Raw genomic sequence first — 22,679 nt, 5'->3', positions numbered from 1 at the left:
TGCTCTCCACTTAAGCCCTTGGCATCAGCTCCTCATTTTATTCCACCAAGCAATCCTGTAAACATTATTTTCCTACTTTTATGATTTGAAAACTCGGCAGTTTAATGACTTGCTTCTTTATCGTGAATCATATGGTAAATCTGAGCCTCCTCCATTCCAAAAGCAAAGAGGAAGTGGAGCTTGGAAGGAATAAACAAACAAACAAGCCAAACTGCCATTGAGTCCAGGCCGACTCATAGGGACCCAATAAAACCAGATAGAACTGCCCTGTGCATTTCTAATGCTATGGAAGTACAAGTCCCTTTCTTTCGCTCGCAGAGTGACTGGTGGATTCGAGCTGCTGACCATGGCCTAGAAACCCAACTGGTAACCACTACCCACCAGGGCTCCTCTCAAAAAACTAGCTGCCTGTGAGTCAGTGCTGACTCACAGTGACCCCCTGTGGGTTTCCAAAGTTGTAATTGTTTACAGGAGTAGAAAGCCCAGTCTTGCTCCCTCAGAACTTCAGGTGGGTTTGTATTGCTGACCATGCAGTTTGCAGCACAATGCATAACCATGACACCACAAGGGCTCCATAGCAGGGCTCCTAGAAACCAGTTGGCCAAGGAGATGAATGAGAAATACGGCCACTATAGAATGCAAGAACAGGGGTTAGAGTGACTGATCAGCAGAGATGGTGCCCCACCAAGGGTTAACTCAGAAGAAACAAGGTAGTGTGCGCAGATTTGAAAGGACAAGAAAGAAATAGGAGTAAGCAAACCTCTAGAGTAAATGTTAAACTCAAACCAAACTCAATGCCTTTGAATCAATTCTGATTCATAACGACCATATAGGATAGAATGGAACTTCCTCTGTGGGTTTCCAAGACTGTAATTATTTCTGAGAGTAGAAAACGTCTTTTTCCTGCGGAGAGGCTGATGGTTTTGAACTGCTGACCTTGTGGTTAACAAGCAGACCAGCACATAACCACTCCGCCACCAAGGCTCTTGTGTAAGTTGGTGCTATCAAGTAGGTTTCAACTCACAATGACCGTAAGAACAACAGAAGGAAACATACCCGGATCTGTACCATCCTCACAATTGTTTTCTTTGAGTCCATTGTTGCAGTCACTGGGCCCATCCATCTAGACAAGGAATGTCCCCTTTTTTGCTGCCCACCCCCCTCTACTTTACCAAGCATGATGTCCTTCTTTAGTCACTGGTCTCTCCTGATAACACATCCAAAGTACATAAGATGAAGTCCCGCTATCCTTCTGCCAAGAAGCATTCTGGCTGTATTTCTTTATTTCTTTATCATTTTTAAATTAAATACTTTTATTGGGGGCTCTCACAGCTCTTATTACAACCCATACATTCATCCATTGTGTCAAGCACAATGGGTGTACATAGGTTGCCATCATCATTTTCAAAGCGTTTTCTTTCTACTTGAGCCCTTGGCATCAGCTCTCTATTTTTCCCTCCCTTCCCAACCCTCCCTCCCTCATGAACCCTTGATAATTAATTGTTTTCTTTGATAAATTATTATTTTCTTAAAAAATAATTTTATTGGGGGCTCATACAATTCTTATCACAATCCTTACATGCATCCATTGTGTGAAACACATTTGTACATTTGTTGCCATCATCATTCTCAAAACATTTGCTTTCTATTTAAGCCCTTAATATCAGCTCCTCCTAAAAACAAACAAAAAAATATCAGCTCCTCCTTTTCCCCCTCCCTCCCCGATCCCCCCTCACTCATGGAATTCTTCATAATTCATAAATTATTATTATTTTGTCATATCTTACACTGTCTGATAAATTATTAGTTTCATATTTTGCATTATCTGCTGTCTCCCTTCACCCACGTGCTGATCGTCCTCTTGGGAGAGGATTATTTGTTGATCCTTGTGATTGATTCCCCCTTTCTCTCCCAACCTTCCCCTTCCCCTCCTGGTATCTCTGTTCTCATTATTGGTCTTGAGGGGTTTATCTGTACTGGATTCCCTGTGTTGTGGGCTCTTACCTGTAGCAGTGTATATGTTCTGGTCTAGTCAGATTTGTAAGGTAGAGAATTGAGGTCATGATAGTGAGGGGGAGGAAGTATTAAAGAACTAGAAGAAAGTTGTATGTTTCATTGGTGCTGTACTGCAACCTGACTGGCTGGTCTCTTCATTGTGACCCTTCTCTAAGGGGATGTCCAACTATCTACAGATGGGATGGGCTTTGGGTCTCCATTCCGCACTCCCCCTCATTCACATTGATATGATTTTTTGTTCTGGGCTTTTGATGCCTGATACCTGATCCCGTCTTGTGGGGAGAGGTCAGATGCTTACAGACATCCTCCCCAAGGGCAGTTAGTCACCAGACTACAGGGTAGGCCTCTAGGGAAGTTAGTCACCAGACAATAAACTATTCCTCCATGAGGCCTGCAACCAAGCAACGTTCTCACCCTACCAATAATGGTCTCTATCAGTTGAATCAGGGAACAGGCCAAACTGACTCTGTGAAGTCCAAAGTTAAGTTGTTATCCTAAATCTAGGATCTGCCCATCTTGTCACATGTATACCCCCAATCCCTCCTCTTCCTATTGCGTGTATGTCCCTAGACTATCCCCTCTCATTACTGTAGTACCTATAGCACAACCCCTTCCTGTGATGTATGTCCTCACCTGTAATTGGGGGGCTTGCATGTCCTCAGAGAATATAAAAAGCCTGGGCTAGCATTAAACGTGCTCTCCCTCCACGTGGACCATCAAGCGGGGCTGAGGTGAGCATGCTACCATGAATTGTGTCTGACTCCATTTATTTCAATACTTCACTTCTATCTCTCATGCTCTCTTTAACTTTACTATGATCTTTACTTATTATCTCTGTACAATTGCTCCTACCGGACCTGTAATGATATGTTAGGGGCTGGTTTCCCCTGACACCATCTACACCTCATGATCACACAGGCTGATGTGCTTCTTCCATATGGGCTTTGTTGCTTCTCAGCTAGATGGCTATTTGTTTATCTTCAAGCCTTTAAGATAAGGTGACCAGATGTCCTGCTTTTGGCAGGACAGTCCCTGTTTTTAACAATTTTGTCCCATGTCCCGTGGCATTTTTTAAAAGTCCCGATTTTTTTTGAAAGAATGCACGATAAGCTAGGGTATATGGTTTTCAGCTGCCATGTGGCTATTTCGCCAGGATATGAGTTTTGTCAATGGTGTCCTGCTTTACCAATGTTAAAATCTGGTCACCTTACTTTTAAGATCCCAGACACTATATCTTTTGATAGCCGGGCACCATCAGCTTTCTTCACCACATTTACTTATGCACCTATTTTTGTCTTCAGCGATAGTGTTGGGAAGGTGAGCATCACAGAATGCCAGGTTATTAGAACAAAGTGTTTTTACATTGAGGGAGTACTTGAATAGAGGCCCAATGTCTGTCTGCTACCTTAATAAATAGATTCTTCTCTAGTCTTCCATACCCAATATCCAAGTTTCACGTGCACACGAGCTGATTGAAAATACCATGGCTTCATTCAAGTGTACCTTAGTCCTCAAAGTAAAATCCTTGCCCTTCAACCCTTTAAAGGTACCTTGTGCAGTAGATGTGCCCAATGCAATGTGTATCAGAGTAGAACGAGGCTCCACAGGGTTTTCAAGTTTTTTGGAAGTAGATCACCAGACTGTTCGTCTAAGGCAACTCTGGTAGACTTGAACCTCCAACCTTGCAGTTAACAGCTGAGCACGTTAGCCATCTACAACACCTACAGGGGCTCACATGACTTAATAATGGCTAGATGAATGCTTACTACTTGCTAGGCATTGTGCTAAAAGACTATTATAATATCTATTTTCATACTTGATCTTCACAACCCTGTGATGTAGGTAATACCTTTTTACTTTGCAGAAAGTCTTGCCGGGATCTTGTCCCAGATACAACCACCCAGCCCACCGTCATTGAGACAATCCTGACTCGTGTTGTTCTTAGGCGCCTCCTTTTCACTGTCCCCTGTCTTACCAAGTACCATGTCCTTCTCCAAGGACTGGTCTCTCCTGACAACATGTCGAAGAACATGAGACTAAAGCTCACCCTTCTGCGTCTTTTTGTTTGTTTGTTTTTAATCATTTTATTAGGGGCCCATACAACTCTTGTCACAATCCATACATACATCAATTGTGTAAAGCACATTTGTACATTCATTGCCCTCATCATTCTCAACATTTGCTCTCCAACCGTCCTGCTTCTAAGGAACATTCTGACTGGGCTTCTCCCAGCAGAGATCTGTTGATTGTTTGGGGAGTCCATGGTACTTTCCATATTCGTTGCCAACATCGTAATTCAAAACACATCGGTTCTTCTTCAGTCTTCCTTATTCAGTGTCCAACTTTCACAAGCATACAATTCGATGGGAAATACCATGGTCTGGGTCAGGCTCACCTTAGTCCTCACACTAACATCTTGCTTTTCAACACTTGAAAGAGGTCTCATGCAGCAGATTTACCAAGTGCAATGCGTCCCTTTGGTTTTCTAACTCTAAGTTTGACTCATAGTGACCGTCTGTGGTGATTACATCATCTACCGCAACTTGAGGAAGGGGTGGAGTCTAGCCTGTCAATCAGGTCACAACTTGATGACCTCATTTGGAGGCAGGAGCCCTCAAACTTTTTAATTAGGGGGTCAGTTTACTGTCCCTCAGATCAGTTGGAGGGCTGGACTATGGTTTAAAAATAACTATAAAAAAACTGCACATATCTTATTTTGAAATAAAAAACAAAACAGGACAAAAAACACCCGGCGGCCTTGATGAATATCCTTGGCGGGCCGCATGTGGCCCGTGGGCCATAGTTTGAGGACCCTCTGCTATAAGGAGATAAATAGCTCACTGAAGGCCAGAAACAGTCTCCCTGCAAGACATTCCTGTTGACAAACCACATGGAGCTTTGCTAATGGAGCCACAGCCCTGGAGCTGAAGGAACCATGGAGACCCACGCCAGCACTGAGATGTTTTCACCGCCACTGGATCCACTGGCCTGTGATCTTCCTGCATTCAGTGTTATTGCATCTGTTGTGTACGTCTGAAGAGGACTTTATAGACTGGTATTGGACATATGGGCTAATATCCGACTTATGGACTTGATCTGGACTGGGCTGGCATGTTTTCTTAATATCCAGTTACTCTTTGATATAAAGCTCTTTCTTGTACACATACGAGTGTCTATGAATTTGTTTCTCTAGGCCACCCAGACTAACACGATCAGGTTTCTGAAACTGTCAATCTTTACAAGAGCAGACAGCTTCATTTTTATCCCAAGGAGCAGCTGATGGTTAGCAGGTCATCAGCTACCTGGCTCTCCTGGCATTCCTTGAGAGCACCACAGAAAGCCTGACTTCCTAAACTGTAAAGATCAAGCTAGTCAGCTCCTTGGGAAAGACCTGAGCCTCCATCTTCTCACCCTCTTCTTATAGGACCAAGCACAGGTGCTCGGGTTTCACTGAATGAGCGTGAACAGGAAAGGACATTTTAAACTGTTGAGCACCGGGCTAGTGTAGCGTCAGATTAATTTCTCACACCTGCTGCCAGCTCGTGTCCATGCCTCTTCGTAACCATTGAGCTGGATGGCCAATTCCTAATTATTGGGCCACCCTGCAGTTGCTTGAGCTGCCTCAGTTCTGCTCTGCCCTATAGAGTCATTATGAGTCAGATGTGCAGTGAGTTTTTTTTCCCTTTGTATTTTTGTTGTTGTTGTCCGTTCCCCCACCCCCACCCTTTGGATTTGTTTTGGAGTTTATGCAGCTCTTTCCTGTACAAGTATAAAGTATAAGTCAGAAAGGATTGCTACTCGGGTTCTAGTTGTACACACTCACAGCTATCTGGTTAATTCTGACTCTTGGTGACCAGACAAAATGTGTCTAAACATAGCTCTTGCAATAAGTGGTTGGCTGCAGACAAGTTCTATCAGGAACTCTCTTGTCTTAGTCTCACTGGGGTACCTTAAAGGAGGAGGAGGAGGAGGAAATCCAATCAAAACAGTGGCTTCCTAAGGGCTATGCTAGGCCAGTTAAGGCAGAGGTCAGCTCAGAAAGTTATGGGGTTAAACTTGATAGATATTCTCATTGGTCACAGGATGATCGGGGAGGGGCTGCTTAGTATGAAGATGTTTTAGACAAATTGAAAATTGCATCGCTAAGAAATAGGCCAGGATGGTGGTGCTGAGAGTGTTTTCCCCTCACGACCATGCACCTGGTCATTTGATGCTACTCAGGAGAATTTCACTGGGGAAGCCTTACCTAATTACCCTACGGCTCAGATCTTGCCCTTTCAACTTCTTTTTGATCCCCCAGACTCAAAGAGCATTGAAAAGGAACAAAACTATTGTTTCGTCATGGTGAAGAGTGCAGAATTCTTCAGGAAAGGGTTAGGGAGACAGAACCTTAAGAAGTTATGGACCTTGCTGGAGAACATGCAGAGAAAACAATAGCTTCACACTTTGATATTTTTGTTTAATAAATGTGATTTTATATCAACACTTTTATATTCTCCTTCTGAAATCTCAGGGCACAGTGAGTGCATTGGGTTTGTCTGATAGTTCAGCTGCGTGAGATCCTTGCCAGTGGCTAGTGGGGATCTGCCAATGGCTTTAATCAGACTCGATATTCTGATACAGATAGGTTATGGGCACCCACTGCCCTCCACAGCCTTTTACAAATTGGGTGTTCACAATTTAAGCGCTGATACTTTTTCCCTTCATCATATTTGGATTGTGTTATTGTCATCTTTGGATCACACAGGCTGGTGTGCTTCTTCCATGTGGACTTAGTTTACACCTCACTTAGATGGCTGCTTATTTGAATACAAGCTGAAGTCAATTTTCAACTCGGTGAGAACCTGACAGCAAGTTCTCAACCAATACTAATAACTTTGAATGATTTGTTTGCTTGCCTTTTAAAACTAGCTGTTCTCCATTCCCTGTTTTTCATGCCTAACACACTGCCTGGCACTAAGGAATTCAGCGAGGGGCAGTTTCAGTCCAAGACCCACGGCAACCCAAGGACAGGGAAGGGCGGCCGAGGAAGCGCTATAGCGCGAGAGGAACGCCAGGGGGAGCAAGAGGCCATGCAAACCAGATCTCGCGAGGGTTCCGGCGCGCGCTGAGAACTCGCCCCCTCCGTTTGGGCGGAAGCTCAGAGCCGGCGAGCCGAGCTACTCTAGGGCTCGCGGTCTCTCCGGTGTCTTGGTGGCTGCTTCCGGGTTATGACCCCGGAAGCCGGAAGTTGTCGGCCTAGCCTCCTAGCTTGGCGGCTGCCGTCCCTGAAGCGGGAGGAGCCCGAGGGGGCGCGGGCCCCCGCATGTGAGTAATTGGGGCCCGAGGTTGAGGGGGGGTGGGGGGGTTGGCCGCCCTGTGACAGCCCGCGCGCGCTCCTCCGTGACATCTCTCGCAGCTCTTCTCGTCGTTACTGTCACTCCCCTTACCCCGTGCTGACCCCTCTTCTCCGTCTCTGGCGCTTGACAGCCCCCACTGCACACCCCCACCTCTCTCCCGGGGTCGGCTTTCAGCCGTCCCCGCTTTTCCCCGCTGTCGCTGGGGAGCAAAGCTTGGTCGCCACTGCTTGATTTTCGGTCGAAGGGGTCACAGCAGTATCCTAAACCTGAACGGGTAGCGAGGCCAGATTTCACTGCCCCTTTGAAAGATTATCTGTTCTTAGGATGCAGAGACATCCTTGTTATTGTTAAGGATCCCGTATGTAGGTTTTTCTTTTTTAAGTATATGCTTGGGATATGATACACACGACATCTCGAATTGCAGAAAGGAATGGAACACGCGTTTCTTGACACGAGTAATTGAGCTGTTTCTAACAGCAAGAGGAAAGGTCGCATTGTGTTGTGTAGACTGAAGAAGTAAGAGGGTTGTGTTGTGTAGACTTACGAAGAGTAACCCGCTAGACCCCACACGATTGGTGTGAGAGAGAGCCCTCATAGCCCTGATAGTTGCTAATATAGTTCTTCGAAAGTGTTAGTCGTCCGTCAGAATTTAATATAAAGACTGCTCTCAGATACTTAGCATTGTGACTTTTTCAGAGTGCTCATTTTTTACCTCTTCTGGTGGAATCTTCTATGAATGTCTCTCCCCTCACTTCTTTGATTTGATTTTGAATTGTCACAGTTTCCTTCTAAAGAGAGGCATGCCTTCATCTAAGTTCAGCTTTGCTACATTCATGTCTTGGCCTGCATGTGAGAAAGAGGCCCCGACCTGGACATAGACAGTTTCAAGGTCTCCCTTAGGATCCTCCTCCTTCACTGCTGCCCTAGGAGATCAGAGAATGCCCAAATGCAGGCTCTAATCTGAACTCTCATCAGCCTGGTGCATTTAAAAAAAATGAATAAAAATTAGCATGACGAAACTATTCCAAACTAAACCCACTGCCCTTGAGCCAATTCCAACTCCTGTAGGACTGAGTAGACACTACAGGACTTCCACACAGGATTCCTGAGATTGCAGAGCTTTACAGGATTAGACAGCCTCATCTTTTTCCACAGGAGCAGCTGGTGGGTAGTAACAGCCCATCTTTCAGTAGCCCATACGTGATCATGCCATAGAGTCGATTCTGGCTTGAGCACAGACCGAATCGTTACGGGAGCAACATGAACCTTCAACTTTTCAGTCAGCAGTCGAGTGCACCCAACCCATGGGCACGCAGCCCGTGTTGTCCAATCGATTCTGACTCCCAGCAACTATATCGGACAGGGCAGAGCTAGTCCACCGGGTGCCTGGACCACACAAGTGGAGTGTCATACCTTGCCCCCGAAGAACAGCTGATGGTTAGCAGCCCCAGCACTTAACTCACTATACCACTAGGGCTCCTTTATGGCCACATCAAACCAAACAGAATCAGTCCACCCGACTCGTAGCTACAGTATTGAACAGAGTAGAACAGCTTGATCATGTTTCTAAGACTGTAATTCTTGATGGCATTAGAAAGCCACATAGGTCTCCTGAGCAGCGGCTGGTGGATTTGAACTGCCGCTCTTGCAGTTGGCACTCACTGCTTCTCCCACAGCACCACCAGGGCTCCTTGTGACCACAGAATGGGTGGAAAATTGCCGAATTTATATCCAGCTCTTTCCTACTGCAACATCTGTTATTTTTAACCACTGTGTTAAACTGGACCCTAGGAGGAGATGGGAACCATGGAAGATGTTTTAAATAGTTCAGTAAAGTGAACCTATATGTTTCAGAAAAGTCACGTGTGGACAGGGCCTAGGAGTGGTCCAAGAAGAGGCCTGGAGGTATAGAGACCACCTGTATCTTCATGCTGTGCTCCATGGGAGAACTGTTGAGGGCCAAGGTGCTGCCATTCATACAACTGTAATGGACTTGAGAACTGTACAGGCTGGTTCATGGGGGAGAATGAGAAAGGAGGAAGAAAGATGTTCAATTTGGAGGACCAGGGGTAAAGGAAAAGCAATGAGTGGAAGGAGAAAATGATATGGGGAATGTTGGGGAAATCGGATCCAGGATGTGTGGTTGCTTGGTAGGTAGGCAGAGCTCTGGAGAGAGTTCTAGAGGGAGCGATTTGGAAATCACCTGCGCTGGTGGTTAAACCCTTAGAGGTGAGAGGGGATGAGAAGAGGGCCAAGGGCAACCAAGTCAATACCAGCACTCAAGGGCGTGGACTCTGGGGAGAGAAGAGGAGATTTCTGCCAAGGTTTGAGAGCGCGTGTACAAGATCCCGAGCAGCAGTGCCAGCTGCTGCAAACAGAGCAGATAAGAGGTAACGGAAAGGCAGCCTTTGGACTTGATGTTTAGCAAGGCTTTGGTGACCTTAGTGAGCGCAGTGTCAGCAGAGTCCGAGCAAGGGCAGGCACATGCTGGGTAACAAAGGAATGGGGGATCTGAAGCGAAAGTGAGGGTGGCATTTTGGCTTCAAGGAACTTGGCTTGAAAAGGGAGCAGGAATGAGCCCTGGAACTCCAGAGAGGAATCTGTGTGTTTAATAGTAAGGACTGGAAAAGGTGAGGTTGGGGGCAGAAAGAAGTAAGGGTTAAAACCTGGGTGCTCTAATATGGCAGTGTCATCAAGGACACAAGCAGACAAGCAGGCACACCACACACACACACACACACACACACACATTGAGACCTAGTCTAGACTTACGTAGACCAACGAGACACGACATTCAGGGACTGTGTGACCATTGGTTGGAGCCAGGGTTTTTAAAGGCCATGGTGGCCTTCTGAGGAGTTAGGGAATGTTGACTATGTGCTGGTTATTAAGTTATATAGAAAATGTTCCTGTTCTTAGGAGGTGCATGCTGAAATATTTAGAAATGTGGCATGAGGTATTACTGCTAATTTTCAAATGGTTTTAGGTTTTTAAAAATGTGGTCACACACAGAGAAAGAGCAGCTATGGCTCACAGCTAACAAGTTCTGACTTTAGGTAAAAGGTACACAGGTGATCACTGGACTCTTGGTTTCTCTGGAGGTTTGACGTGTTCCAGAAGGGAAAGCGCACCCTAGAGAATGTGTCCACACAATTCGTTTCTTAATGTACTCGGAGGTGATACACACGCTTTCCTTGATGGCGACATTTCAGCCCTCATGGCTTGAAGTCAGTGTTCTTTTAAATCATATTACTTGTTCCACTATTTCATTGACAACTTTTTTTATTTAAGCGTGATGAATTTCCCCCCCTTAGTGGTATTTGTTACAATCCAAGCACCACATCAACCCTGCCCTTTTTAGAAATTCGTGAACTTGGGTGGTGGTGTGGTCACGAGTTAGGCTGCTAACAGCATGGTGAGTGGTTTGAAACTACCAGCTACTCCGAAGGAGAAAGATGGGCTTTCTACTCCCGTTAACTTGCAGTCTCGGAACCCCCAAGGGCAATTCTACCCTGTCCTGTAGGACAGCTGTGCGTTGGCATTGATTCAATGCCAGTAAGTCGGCTTTTTTTCCCCAGGTAGAAATTAATTAATGTAAATTACTGGATAAAATAGGAAGGCCAACAATATCCATAACTTGAAAGAATGGGCATTCTATTTTATAGTATGATACCTAAGAACCAAGCCGAGGCAATGTCTTCAATATTACTGTGGATGTTGCTGTCACCATTGAAGGGCGGGGCAGGTGTGCATGAGCCTCTGAACTTTGCTGCTGGAGTGGAGCACATCCTCTCAGCTTTGGACTAGACGACTCAGTACTGTACCGCACAGTCACCTGGCTGACAAAACTGGAAAGCTGAGAACCTTCAGGGAACGGTCACATCGGGGCTTGGGGTATATTTATTTCAACTGAGAACTCGACTTGTTTTCCAACAAGGCGAAAGAGTAGTTTACATATAGTCTGATCTTTTCTCTTAACCTCTTTTCTGCTGCAAGTTCCTTTTATCGATAAGTTCTATCAGGGCCATCCTAGCTGACATTGAGAGTGTGTTTGTAGAATCCTGCACATAGTGCCTGGCATTTCGGATGGGAGTGGTAAGCCGTAGTATAGACATACAGCTGGGCACACATCTTGTCGTTTCTCTCACACTGCTAGCTACGAGGTCACCAGTTCAATGCACCACTGCTCCAAGGGGAAGAGATGAGTCTTTCTGCTCCCTTAGGGATTTACAATCCTGGGAACCCTAGGTAGGGACCCCAGGAGCAAGAATTGACTCAGCGGCAGTGAGTTTGGGGTTTGGCTGTGGCTGTTAGTTGCCAGCAACGTGATCCACCCCCAGCGACCCTGCGTATGCAGACTAGCCCTGCTCTGCAGGGTCTTCAAGACTTTTGACCTTTCAGAAGCTGACCACCAGGCCTGTCTTCGTGGTGTCATTGGGTGGATTTGAACTTTCAGCCGCTCAGCTAATAGTAAAGCACTTAACTGTTTCCACTAAGATCAGGAAAGGTGAACTGGTTTAGCCAAGACAGTGAACTGGTGCTTGGCAAAAACAAACACATACTCACTCACTGCCATCGAGTTGATTCTGATTCACAGCAACCCTGTAGGACAGAGCAGAACTGCCCCTGTGGCTTTCTGAGGCTATAACTCTTAAACAGGAGTAGAAAGCCTCATCTTTCTCCCTCAGAGCTGCTGGTGGTCTCGAATTGCTGACCTCACAGTCGGCAGTTCAATTCATAACCCACTATACTGCCTTGGTAGATTGGATTTAAAAAAAACCCCAGGCTTCTTTCCTCCTAGTTCAGTGCAGCTTCCATTCTTCTGGCCTCTGTGCAGGGCAGAAAGCCACTTTCCAGGAGTGTGGCAATAGTGTCTGAATTCCTCCTGGTGGCGCCATGGCTATCCAGCCTGCGTCTCTGGCTGGTTTATGCCCACTTATGTACCCTAGGAGCATCTGAGCCTTTCCTGATTACGGGGTTAATACAGCAAAGGTCTAGAGAATGTGAGAAAGCTTAACATTAGTAAGAATCAGATGAAACTCACAGTCCAGAGGTCACCACTCCTGACTAATTTTTAGTTGAGAGAAGATACACGAGAGAGGGGGGGAGGGGGAGGGAAAAGGGGGAGAGGGAGAGAGAGAGATATGGATGTGTGTTTGTGTGCCTCTTACCGCTTTGCATCCTTAGCTCCTCCCTCTAATCAAGAATGGCTGAGTGAAGGGTCCCTGGCAGGTGCAGATGGTGAAACGCTGAAGTACCAACTGGAAAGCTGGGAGTTCAAACCCACCCAGAGGCACCTCGGGAGTAAGGGTGGTGATCCATTTCTGAAGGGCCTGTCTTTCTCTCTCACTGCCATCAGGCTGTTCTGACTCATGACGACCCTGTAGGACAGGGTTGAACCGCCTCTGGGTTTCTGAGAGTGTCCCTCTTTGTGGGAGTGGAAAGCTCATCTTTCTCCCGTGGGGCAGCTGGTGGTTTCAAATGGCTGATCTTGAGGTTGGCAGCCCAATGCATTACCACTATGCCACCAGGGCGCCTAGTCTGAAAGGCCAGAGTCTTGAAAATGCTGGGAGTGCAGTTCTGTTCTGCACATGTGGGCCACCATGAGTCAGAATTGACTTGATAGTAAGTGGGAGCAACAACTTCAAATCCCAAGGTCTCAGACGGACTTCTCAGCAGTCAGGCATGACAACTGGCTCAGCTCAATAACCACACTCACTGCCATCGAGTTGGTTCATCCTCAGAGTGACCCTGTGGACAGGGGAAAACTGCCCCTGTGGGGTTCGAGACTGTAACTCTGCACAAGACCAGAAAGCCTCATCAGCTGCTGACCTTGCAGTTCACTGCTTAAATCGGAACTCAGTATGTCACCAGGTCCCCTTGACAACTTGCTAGCCATTACTAACTGACCGAGTAAAGGTGCAAACACTAGGGGAAACGATGTATCCCTGTTAGAGTGTGTGTCTGGCGGATCTTCCCCTTCCCCACTTCCTCAAAGTGTAGTGTATAATGGTTTCCATTCTGTTGTTTCTGACTCATGGCAACCCCGTGTGTCAGCATAGAATTGTGCTCCATAGGGTTTTTCTTATTAAAAAAAATTAAATAACTTTTTTTAACCTAATATGTCCTAAGTATTAATATTTCAACATGTAGTCAATATAATAATTAGCAACGAGACATTCTTTCTTTTTGAAACCCACCATGTGTTTTATATTAAAGGAGCCCTGGGCGGCAACAATTAAGTGCTCACTACCAATTGCAAGGTTGGCGACTGGAATCTACCCAGCGATGCCTCAGAAGAAAGGCCTGGCGATCTGCTTCAGAAAGGTCAAGGCCGTGAGACTTGATGGGGCATAGTTTACTCTGAAGCCCAAGGGGATTTGGAGCACCTTTAATCTGCATTCCCCATAGCCACATGCAGCTTGTGGTCGCCGTTTGTCCAGAGCAGCTATAGATCTTATTCAGAGCTAAGATCCTGGATCGTTCCGAAGGGTTATCAGCAACTGTTTGGTTTTTGGTTGGTTTGTTTGTTTTTTCAGAAGTAGGTTGCTAAGGCCCTTTCCTGAGTTGTCTCTGGGTGGACCCACACCTTTGGGTTCCCAGCTGAAAGCTTCGCTGTTTGCATCACCCTACATATCTGCCTTCTAATCTACCAAGTCTGATTCTGATTGAATTGCTCTGGGCTGGGGCTTAAGTATGGACACTTGTGAAAAGTTCTCTAAGGTCCTCTGTTGGTGTGGTGGGTTAGGCGCTGGGTTGCTGTCCATGATATTGGTGGTTCAGACCCATCAGCTGCTCCCAGAGATAATGATGAGGCTCTCTGCTCCCGTAAAGCTTTACAGTCTCGGAACTCCTGCAAAGGGTCACTGTAGTAGACTGGTTGGCAGTGGGATTTTGGCTCAAGTGAGTGGGTGATTGGAGGTGCAGGCAAGGTGAAGAGCCAGTGAGCTAGGCGGGGCCAGTGAACCAGACCGAAGGGGTCACAGTGCTGCTGGAAAGGGAGGGAGCTTTGCCACTGGGTGTGCTGGCTTGTGAAATTTCAGGCGTTTTCTCTCCTGAAGGAGCCCTAGTGGCACAGTGGATAAAGCTTTGGAGTGCTGACCAAGAGGTTGGTGGTTTGACCACCAGCTGCCTCACAGGACAGAGGTGAGACGTCCTACCTCCATAAAGATGTGCAACCTCGGGAATTGGAGAGCAACCTACCCTGCCCTGTAAAGCCACTCTAAGTTGGAGTGGAAGGAACAGTGTTTTAGTTCTGCTGCAACCTCACACCGGCTCGTCGCTGTGTCCACCCCCATAGGTGGCAGCAGCTCCTTCCTGAAAGGCGAAATGCCTCCGTGCTTTCTGGGGTTAAAAGCACTTTAAGGGTGAAACAGGACCACATGCATTAAAACAACAAAAAAAACCCAAGTCCAGCGGAAGAGGTGACAATAAGCTCACAGCACTGTCCTTTCCCCAGCCAGTGCAGCGAATGATTATTCCTGATGGAGCCCAAGCACTGTTTTCCAATTCGCGATTTAACTTCATTTTCTAAATGATACTGAGCTGTGCCACTTGAGTGTCCACTTTATACCTGCATGGCCAGTGGGAAACTAGCTGGCTTTAAAATAACTGAACACAATCTGAGTTCCCGTGAAACTTGTGAGGACTCTCAGGTCTCCTAAATACATTCAATCGAGTGCACCTTAAGGGCTCTTCTTGATGGTCTCAGCTTGCATTGGAGCAGCGGAGTTGCAACCTGGACAGCCAGCAGAGCCCTGGGCCCTGGTTCCACATTGACTGCAATCTTTGCTCACCGGGAACAAAGCTCCTCACAGTAGAACTTGCCTCCCATGATCATTTCCTCCTCTTGTGTGACTACCACTCCCTTCACGTGTGAAACTGGTGCAGTTGGCAACAAAGAATTGATCAGCAGCAGTCTCCTTTTGCCGCATCTCAAAATGTGTTTGGACCCCCTGAGGGAACGAGTCACTGGGCCTGAAGGCTCAGGACCATAGTCTGGGGACACCAAGGTCACTTGGCATCACAAAGCTCACAAAGACAGTCTTCTTCATAACCATTTCTGTGGGTAGTAACTGGGTTCTTAAAAGCTCATGGGCAGCCATGTACGGGTCTCTAACTGGCCCAGGGAAAGAAGAGTGGTGAAAATCAAGAGACATGGAAGCAATTAGCCCAGTGGACTAATGGATTACACAAAACATCAGCCCTGGCTACAACCCTGAGACCCAAAGAACTAGATGGTGCCCAGCTACCATTAATAACAGCTCTGAAAACAATCACATTAGAAAGTCTTGGATCGTGGGAGAAAAACGGAATGAAACTCAAAATCATAAAAGAAACTAGGCATATTGGTTGGATAGACCGGTAGGACCCCCAAGACTATGTGTGGCCCTTAGTAGTCACCCTTTGTGTTAGTCCGGGTAGACTAGAGAAACAAATTCATAGAAACTCATGTGTATAAAAGAGTTTAATATAAAGGGTAATTGTACATTAAGGAAGCATCCCAACCTCGTCCAGTACAAACACGTAAGTCGGATATTAGCCCATATGTCTGATACTAATCTATAAAGTCCTCTTCAGACTCACGGAACACATGCAATGACGCTGAATGCAAGATGATCATGAACCAGTGGGTAGAAAGTCTGGATTCAGTGGCATCGTAAGCATCTCGTTGCTGGCAGGGATTTCCAGATGGGCTTCTCCAACTCTCAGGGCTGCCTCAGGGTAGGTCCATGTGGCTTCTCAGGGATGTCTCTCAGGAAGTGAGCCGAGAGAAGTGTGTCTCCCACTTACAAGGAGGAAAAAAATACCGATTTCCCAGAATCCTTAGGGGGAAGGCTGTGCCCACACAGAAGCCTCATTGGCTATGACCTGATTGACAGAGTAGACTTCACTCCTTCACTCATAATTCTCTTAAGTCCCAAATTGACACCAGATTGTATAATTACCACGCCTTTCATGTCTGAAACTGAACTTACCCCCACGTTGGCATACTCAACCATTTGAGGTGGAAGGGACAGCATTCACCCACGGACACAATTCAGAGGGTCAGGAAAGGAGGAGGAAGGGAACCAGAAATGGGATCAGTGATGGTGCATTGAGGGCTAGCAGTGCATGAGTTGAAACAAAAATGTCAGTGAATTGTTAAATGTAAAACTGATGATCTGTTCTGTAAACCTTCACCAGATTCACAATAAAAAGTTGAGCTTTTAAAAATGTCTTTGGGGGACCAGTGCTGGTCTGTAAAACAGTTGTGTGCTGTTGTCGATTCCCATGAATTGTGACCCTGGATAACAGTAGAACTGGTTTCCTAATCTGAAATCTTTACAGAAGCCAATCACTAGGCTTCCTGTTACTTCAGCAGAGCTGCTGGTGGGTTCAGATCACTGACTTCAGTCAGCAGCCAAGCGCTTCACCATGGAGTCACCACCATCTAATAAAGCTGGACTGGAGACTCAGTTCGGGAATTGTGCCCTATCTGACCTCATCACACTGGGGCGTGCAACGGAGCAGCAAGGGGAACAAAGCAATGAAGTCCCTGGGGAATACCAAACATAGACTTTGGGGAGGGTGTGGCACTCCATCAGACTTGACTGGAAAACACTCCTCCAGGTCAAAAAACAGACCTGGAAATAATAGACTTTTCCTTTTTTGTCATTGGCTTTCTTTTATTATTTTTTTGTTTTTGTCTTCCTTTGTTTTTTGGCTTTGCCTGGTTTTTGCACTTATTAATGTCTCTGTATGTCTAGCTAGATTAGATAGGTGGGATAAACAATTCGGAGAAGAAAATGAGACTGATGGTCCCAGGGGAATAGGAGAAAGGAAGGCGGAGGAAGGGTGTGTGAGAGGGTTGTCAACCAACCCTGGGACAAGGGAACAACAAGTGAACTAAAATCGATGGAGAGAAGGGCATAGGATGCCTAGTGAGGCTTAATCAAGGACAGTGTAATGGAGGAATTACTGAAACCCAAATTAAAGCTGAACATGATAGTGGACAAGAGGAAAGTAAAAGGAAATAGAGGAAAGAACTAGGAGGCAAAGGGCATTTATAGAGGTCTAAATACAGGCATGTACATATGTAAATATATTTAACGATAGGGAAATAGATCTATGTACTTATATTTATGTTAGGTTTTTTAAAAATAATTTTATTGGGGCTCATACAACTCATCACAAATCCATACGTCCATCAATTGAATAAAGCACCCTTATACATCCGTTGCCCTCATCATTCTCAAAATTCGCCTTCTGCTTGGGTTCCTGGAATCAGCTCATTTTCCCTTTTTACCTCCCCCTCCCTCCCTGCTTATATGTTAGATTTTAAGGTAGCAGATGGACATTGGGCCTCTATTCAACTACTCCCTCAGTGCAAGAACACTTTGTTCTAATAATCTGGCATTCTGTGATGCTCACCTTCCTGACAAGATTGCTGAAGACAAAATGGGTACATAAGCCAATGGGATAAAGAAAGCTGATGGTGCCCCGCTATCAAAAGATATAATGTATGGGGTCTTAAAGGAGGCTTGAGCTGAGAAGTAACAAGGCCCACTTGGAAGAAGCACACCAGCCTGTGTGATCATGAAGTGTTGATGGTATCAGGTAACAGGCATCTGAGACCCAGAACAAAATCATACCAATGTGAATTAGGAGATGGGGTGGGCACGGAGTGGAGACCCAAAGCCCATCTGTAGGCAATTGGACATCTCCTTACAGAATGGTCACAAGAAAGAGATGAGCCAGTCAGGTATAGCACCGATAAAACATACACTTTTCCTCTAGTTCTTTAATGCTTCCTCCCCCTCACTATCATGTCCTCAATTCTAGCTTACAAATCTGGCTCGACCAGAACATGCATACTGCTACAGCTAAGAGCCCACAACACAGGGAATCCAGGACAGATAAACCCTTCAGGACCAATAATGAGAGTAGAGATACCAGGAGGGTGATGGGAAGGTGGGGGGAGAAAGGGAATCCACCACAAGGATCGACATATAACCCCCTCCTAGGGAGACGAACAACAAAAAAGGGAGTGAAGGGAGACAGCGGACGATGTAAGATATGAAAATAATAATTTATATTAAGGGTTCAGGAGGGAGAGATGGTGGGGGAGGGAGGGAAGGGAAAATGAGTTGATATCAAGGGCTCAAGTAGAAAGAACCCACTTTGAAAATGATGATGGCAACATATGTACAGATGTGCCTGATGTAAGGTAGATTTGGCGAGGGAAAGAAATGAAGGCAAAGGCAGAAAACCGTTTTGAAGATTTGTTTCAGAGCTCCCAGGTGGGGCTCACGGGTCCTGCCTTGGAGGGAGGGGACTACAGAGAAAAGGGACAGGAGCATCCTGAGCTGCCCCCAGGGTCTCCGGCCCGAGAAGTCCTGCTGTCCAGGAGAGAGGTGAGGCGTTTACTAGCCTGTGTCTGCTGGGAGGAGGGAGTAGCTGGGGAATTGTCCACTGCAACGTTGTCCTCGGCAGATCCGGGCCAAGCAACAGTGTTCAAAGTTATCTGTAACGACGGTTAGCCTTCTGCACCTGGGCCTGGAAGGCCACTGAAGGGGAGGAATGGGGAGGCCTGCTTTCTTGCAATGTCCTTGAAGTGTTTTCAGCAATTCTGGGCATCTCTTCACTCGCCTGCCCTAACTCCCGCTTCTGCCTGACACTTGACACAGTGGATGAATATATGGACTGTGATAAGAGCTATAAGGAGCCCCCAATAAAAGTACCTATTTAAAGATAAATAAATCTGGAAAACTTGCCCAATGAATTGGCATGGCATCACTGGCTTTATTGTGGCTTACAAAGGCACTGGCCTGTGGGGACTGAGAAGACATCAAAAAGGGACCCCTCCACAGCAAGAGGTCCTTTCCCACTTGAAGGGGAAGTAAGTTAAAGACACCCTCTCCCTCTTTGTGTTTCTTTCCTCTTTCAGGGATCTTGTACTGGAAGACATGGATATTGCTGCCAACGAGATCAGCATCTATGACAAACTCTCAGAGACTGTCGATTTGGTGAGACAGACAGGCCATCAGTGTGGCATGTCAGAGAAGGCAATTGAAAAATTTATCAGACAGCTGCTGGAAAAGAATGAACCTCAGAGGGGAGAACCCCAATATCCTCTCCTTATAGTGCTATATAAGGTAAAAATGCACCCCGAGTGGGAGCACAAACCCTTCGGCATTCCCCAAATGTTGTCCCTGATTGATCCCACCTTCACTCTTGGTATTACGCTACCAGGGAATTTGACTGGCTGAATGTCCTAGACGAATGCTTGTACTGGTATTGACAACACATTTGTGTGTGTTTTCTCATGGTGGGCCGAGGGCCTGTCTCCCAGCCGTATGCATGATAACAGCCCCTTAGCCCTCAAACATGTGGCTTTCAGACATGAATGTGGACGTCTGGTGTATGGAAATGGATTCATTCCTAAGGCACATTGCAAGTCCCACACGAGGCCTGTTTTTGTTGTTTGTCGGCAGTGCAGTGTTTGGTTTGCCAGGACAGCTGTTAATCCTTTTCTTATTTTTCCTTGTAGGTCCTTGCGACCCTGGGATTAATCTTGCTTACTACCTACTTTGTGATTCAACCTTTCAGCATGTTACCACCTGAACCAGTGCTTTCAGGAGCCCACACCTGGTGCTCACTCGTCCACCACATCCGGCTGATGTCCTTGCCCATTACCAAGAAGTATCTGCTAGAAAATCAGGATGCTTCTCCATTTCCAGATGATGCAGACAGGCCCTTTCCAGGTACAAGGGGGCATCTACCACCGACAAGGTGCAGCTCTCATCAGGGTACATGATAGGACAGGAAATACTATATATTGACATCTTACGGGAGGCCTGGTGGCATAGTGCATTAGGCAGCTAACTGAAAAGTCAGCAGTTAGAAACCACCAGCTATTCTGAAAGAGAAAGACGAGGCTTTCTGTCCCCATAAAGAGTTACGGTCACAGAAATTCACAGGGCCTGTTCTACGCTGGCCTCCATGAGTTGGCATTGATTCAGTGGCAGAGTTGGAGTATTTTTTTTTAAATAGGCATTTCCCCAGCATTGTCTTTTCATTAAATTACTACATTCTGAGGTACAGCTTTTATCATCTGTAGAGATTAAGAAATTGGCCAGATACACATCTGGTAGAGCCAAAGTTCCAACCTGCTGATGCTAAAACAGTGTGGTGATGAGACCATTTGCTTATAGGAAAGTGTATTTGGCTGGATTGACTAGAGAAACAAATCCAGGGATGCTCAGATATGTGTAAGAAGGAGCTTTACATCAAGAAGCTTTTTTTTTTAAAAGAAGCTTTATATATCAGGAAAACACCCTAGCATGGTCTAACTCAAGTCCCTAAGTCCAATACTAATCCATAAGTCGCCTTCAGACTCACACAGCCACGTCCAATGACGCAGAGTGCAGGAAGATCACAGGCAGGTGAGCACAGAGTCTTGTGGGTCCAGTGGCAGTGGTTCTAGCAGCTCTCTGAGTGGCTCGCCATCAGGAAGGGGAAGGGGAAGAGAGAGGGAGGGAGGCTCCCAGAGCCACACACACAAAGAGGTCCCACCAGGCAGGCTAGACTCCACCCATACACTTATATGTCACATTGACGTGAAATTATGTACCTTCCACAGAAGGATTGGTCCCTATTTCTACCTTTTTCTCCTATGACTTATTCCCTTACTCGATATTGTATACCTATCAAGAGACTTACTGAAAGCATCTGAGTCCAGCTTGCTTTAACTGCATCTTCTAACAGCCCTTAGCCTGTTGGGTGACATTTGTGTGCAGCTGTTCATTACTCTTTGGTTCTTTTCTCTCCGTGTTGTGCCAAAGCCCACCCGCACCGTGTCGATTCCAGCTCATGGCAGGTTAAGAGGGCTTCCAAGGCCGTGAATCTTGACTGGGGCAGACAGCCTCTCCTGCAGAAGCAGGGCTGCTGGTGGCTCTGAACTACTGACCTGTGGGTAGCAGTCCAGCACTTACGTGCCATGCCGCCAGGGCTCCTGTTTACCACATAGGTCACTTACTTCAGTGCTCAGACGTGCATGGCTGTTGTTGCCAGTAAGCTGACCGTCAGAAACGGGTTGATAGGAACAGTGGGTCGGTCCCGTCATACGAGTTCCTGGCCTGACGCCATTGGAGGTTTGTTTTTTTAACCCCTAGTCAGCCTTCAACTCAGGGTGACACAAAATGCTGCTGTCCGATCATGAACCATCCTCAAGAGTCATTGTGCTCCGCATGGTTTTCCTTGGCTGATTCTCAGAGAATCAGCTCAACCTACCTAGCTGTCACCGAGCTGACTGTGGCTCATCTCAACTGTCTGGGACAGAGCAGAAGCGCCTCATAGGGTCTCCATGCCGGGAAGCCGGATGGAAGCAGGCGGCAATCTCTCTCTCTCTCTCTCTCTGGGCTGCTAGTGGGTTAGCAGCGGAGGACGTAACCGCTGCATCACCAGGGCTCCTGAAGAGAAAGACTACTTCAGTACTATTTGGGGATTCATTATTTTCTTGGGTGGTCTAGGTCCACTGTATCCCGATGAAAGAACAAGTAAATTAATATTGCAAATGGACTGTAGAGCTTTTTCTTTTATTCTGCACAAATTTAACTTCCGAAAAGTTTTGTGAATTTATTTTAATAGATCTCTAATTCTGTTGTTTGAACATAGAACTTTTTTTTTTTGGGTTGAAAGAATTTTTTTTAAACGTTTTATTAGGGGCTCATACAACTCTTATCACAATCCATACATATACATACATCAATTGTATAAAGCACATCTGTACATTCTTTGCCCTAATCATTTTTTTTCTCCTCTTTTCCTTTTTTACATTTTATTAGGGACTCATACAACTCTTATCACCATCCATACATATACATACATCAGTTGTATAAAGCACATCCATACGTTCCCCGCCCCAATCATTCTCAAAGCATTTGCTCTCCACTTAATCCCCCCGCATCAGGTCCTCTTTTTTTTTCCCCCTCCCTCCCCGGTCCCCCCATAGAGCTTTTTTGGTAACTGTTCTGCTATCTTTAGGGTCCCACGTAACTGTAGAAAATCGGTTTTCTCTTCAGCGTTGCTTCAGAAGACGTTGACTAGTTGAAGCTAAGCTGTTGCCATCATAATGCCCTTCTTTCAGCCAAGAAGTCGTCAGTCAGATTGTCGTCTCTTGGAGTGTTTGCAGTGCCCTTGAGGAAGTCCTGGAGAGATTTCCAATATTACATCAGAATTAGAGGATGATAACTTTGGGTAAAACATCCCCCAAACAAACATGTGTGTTTTTCAAAAGCAAGGTCATGTATGTAGAAATGCAGGGGTATTCATTGGGAAGGT

The 22,679-nt window shown here is 46.2% G+C and overlaps 1 protein-coding gene across 1 annotated transcript in view; it reads left to right on the top strand.

Annotated features, from left to right (window-relative positions):
• Positions 1 to 7,164: 7,164 nt before the first annotated feature.
• The window catches only part of C7H6orf89 (chromosome 7 C6orf89 homolog), a 35,649-nt gene continuing 20,134 nt past the window's right edge, over positions 7,165 to 22,679 (top strand). Inside the window, exons 1-3 of the mRNA XM_075555185.1 lie at positions 7,165 to 7,323; positions 19,285 to 19,492; positions 19,888 to 20,101. Coding sequence (XP_075411300.1) covers positions 7,322 to 7,323; positions 19,285 to 19,492; positions 19,888 to 20,101 — 424 coding nt within the window. The 5' untranslated portion in view covers positions 7,165 to 7,321. The remainder of the gene's footprint in view (positions 7,324 to 19,284; positions 19,493 to 19,887; positions 20,102 to 22,679) is intronic.

The sequence above is a fragment of the Tenrec ecaudatus genome, chromosome 7 (assembly GCF_050624435.1).
Source record: "Tenrec ecaudatus isolate mTenEca1 chromosome 7, mTenEca1.hap1, whole genome shotgun sequence".
Classification (NCBI taxonomy): domain Eukaryota; kingdom Metazoa; phylum Chordata; class Mammalia; order Afrosoricida; family Tenrecidae; genus Tenrec; species Tenrec ecaudatus.
Note: the sequence above shows the minus strand (reverse complement) of the source record. Positions and strands in the feature narration are given on the sequence as shown.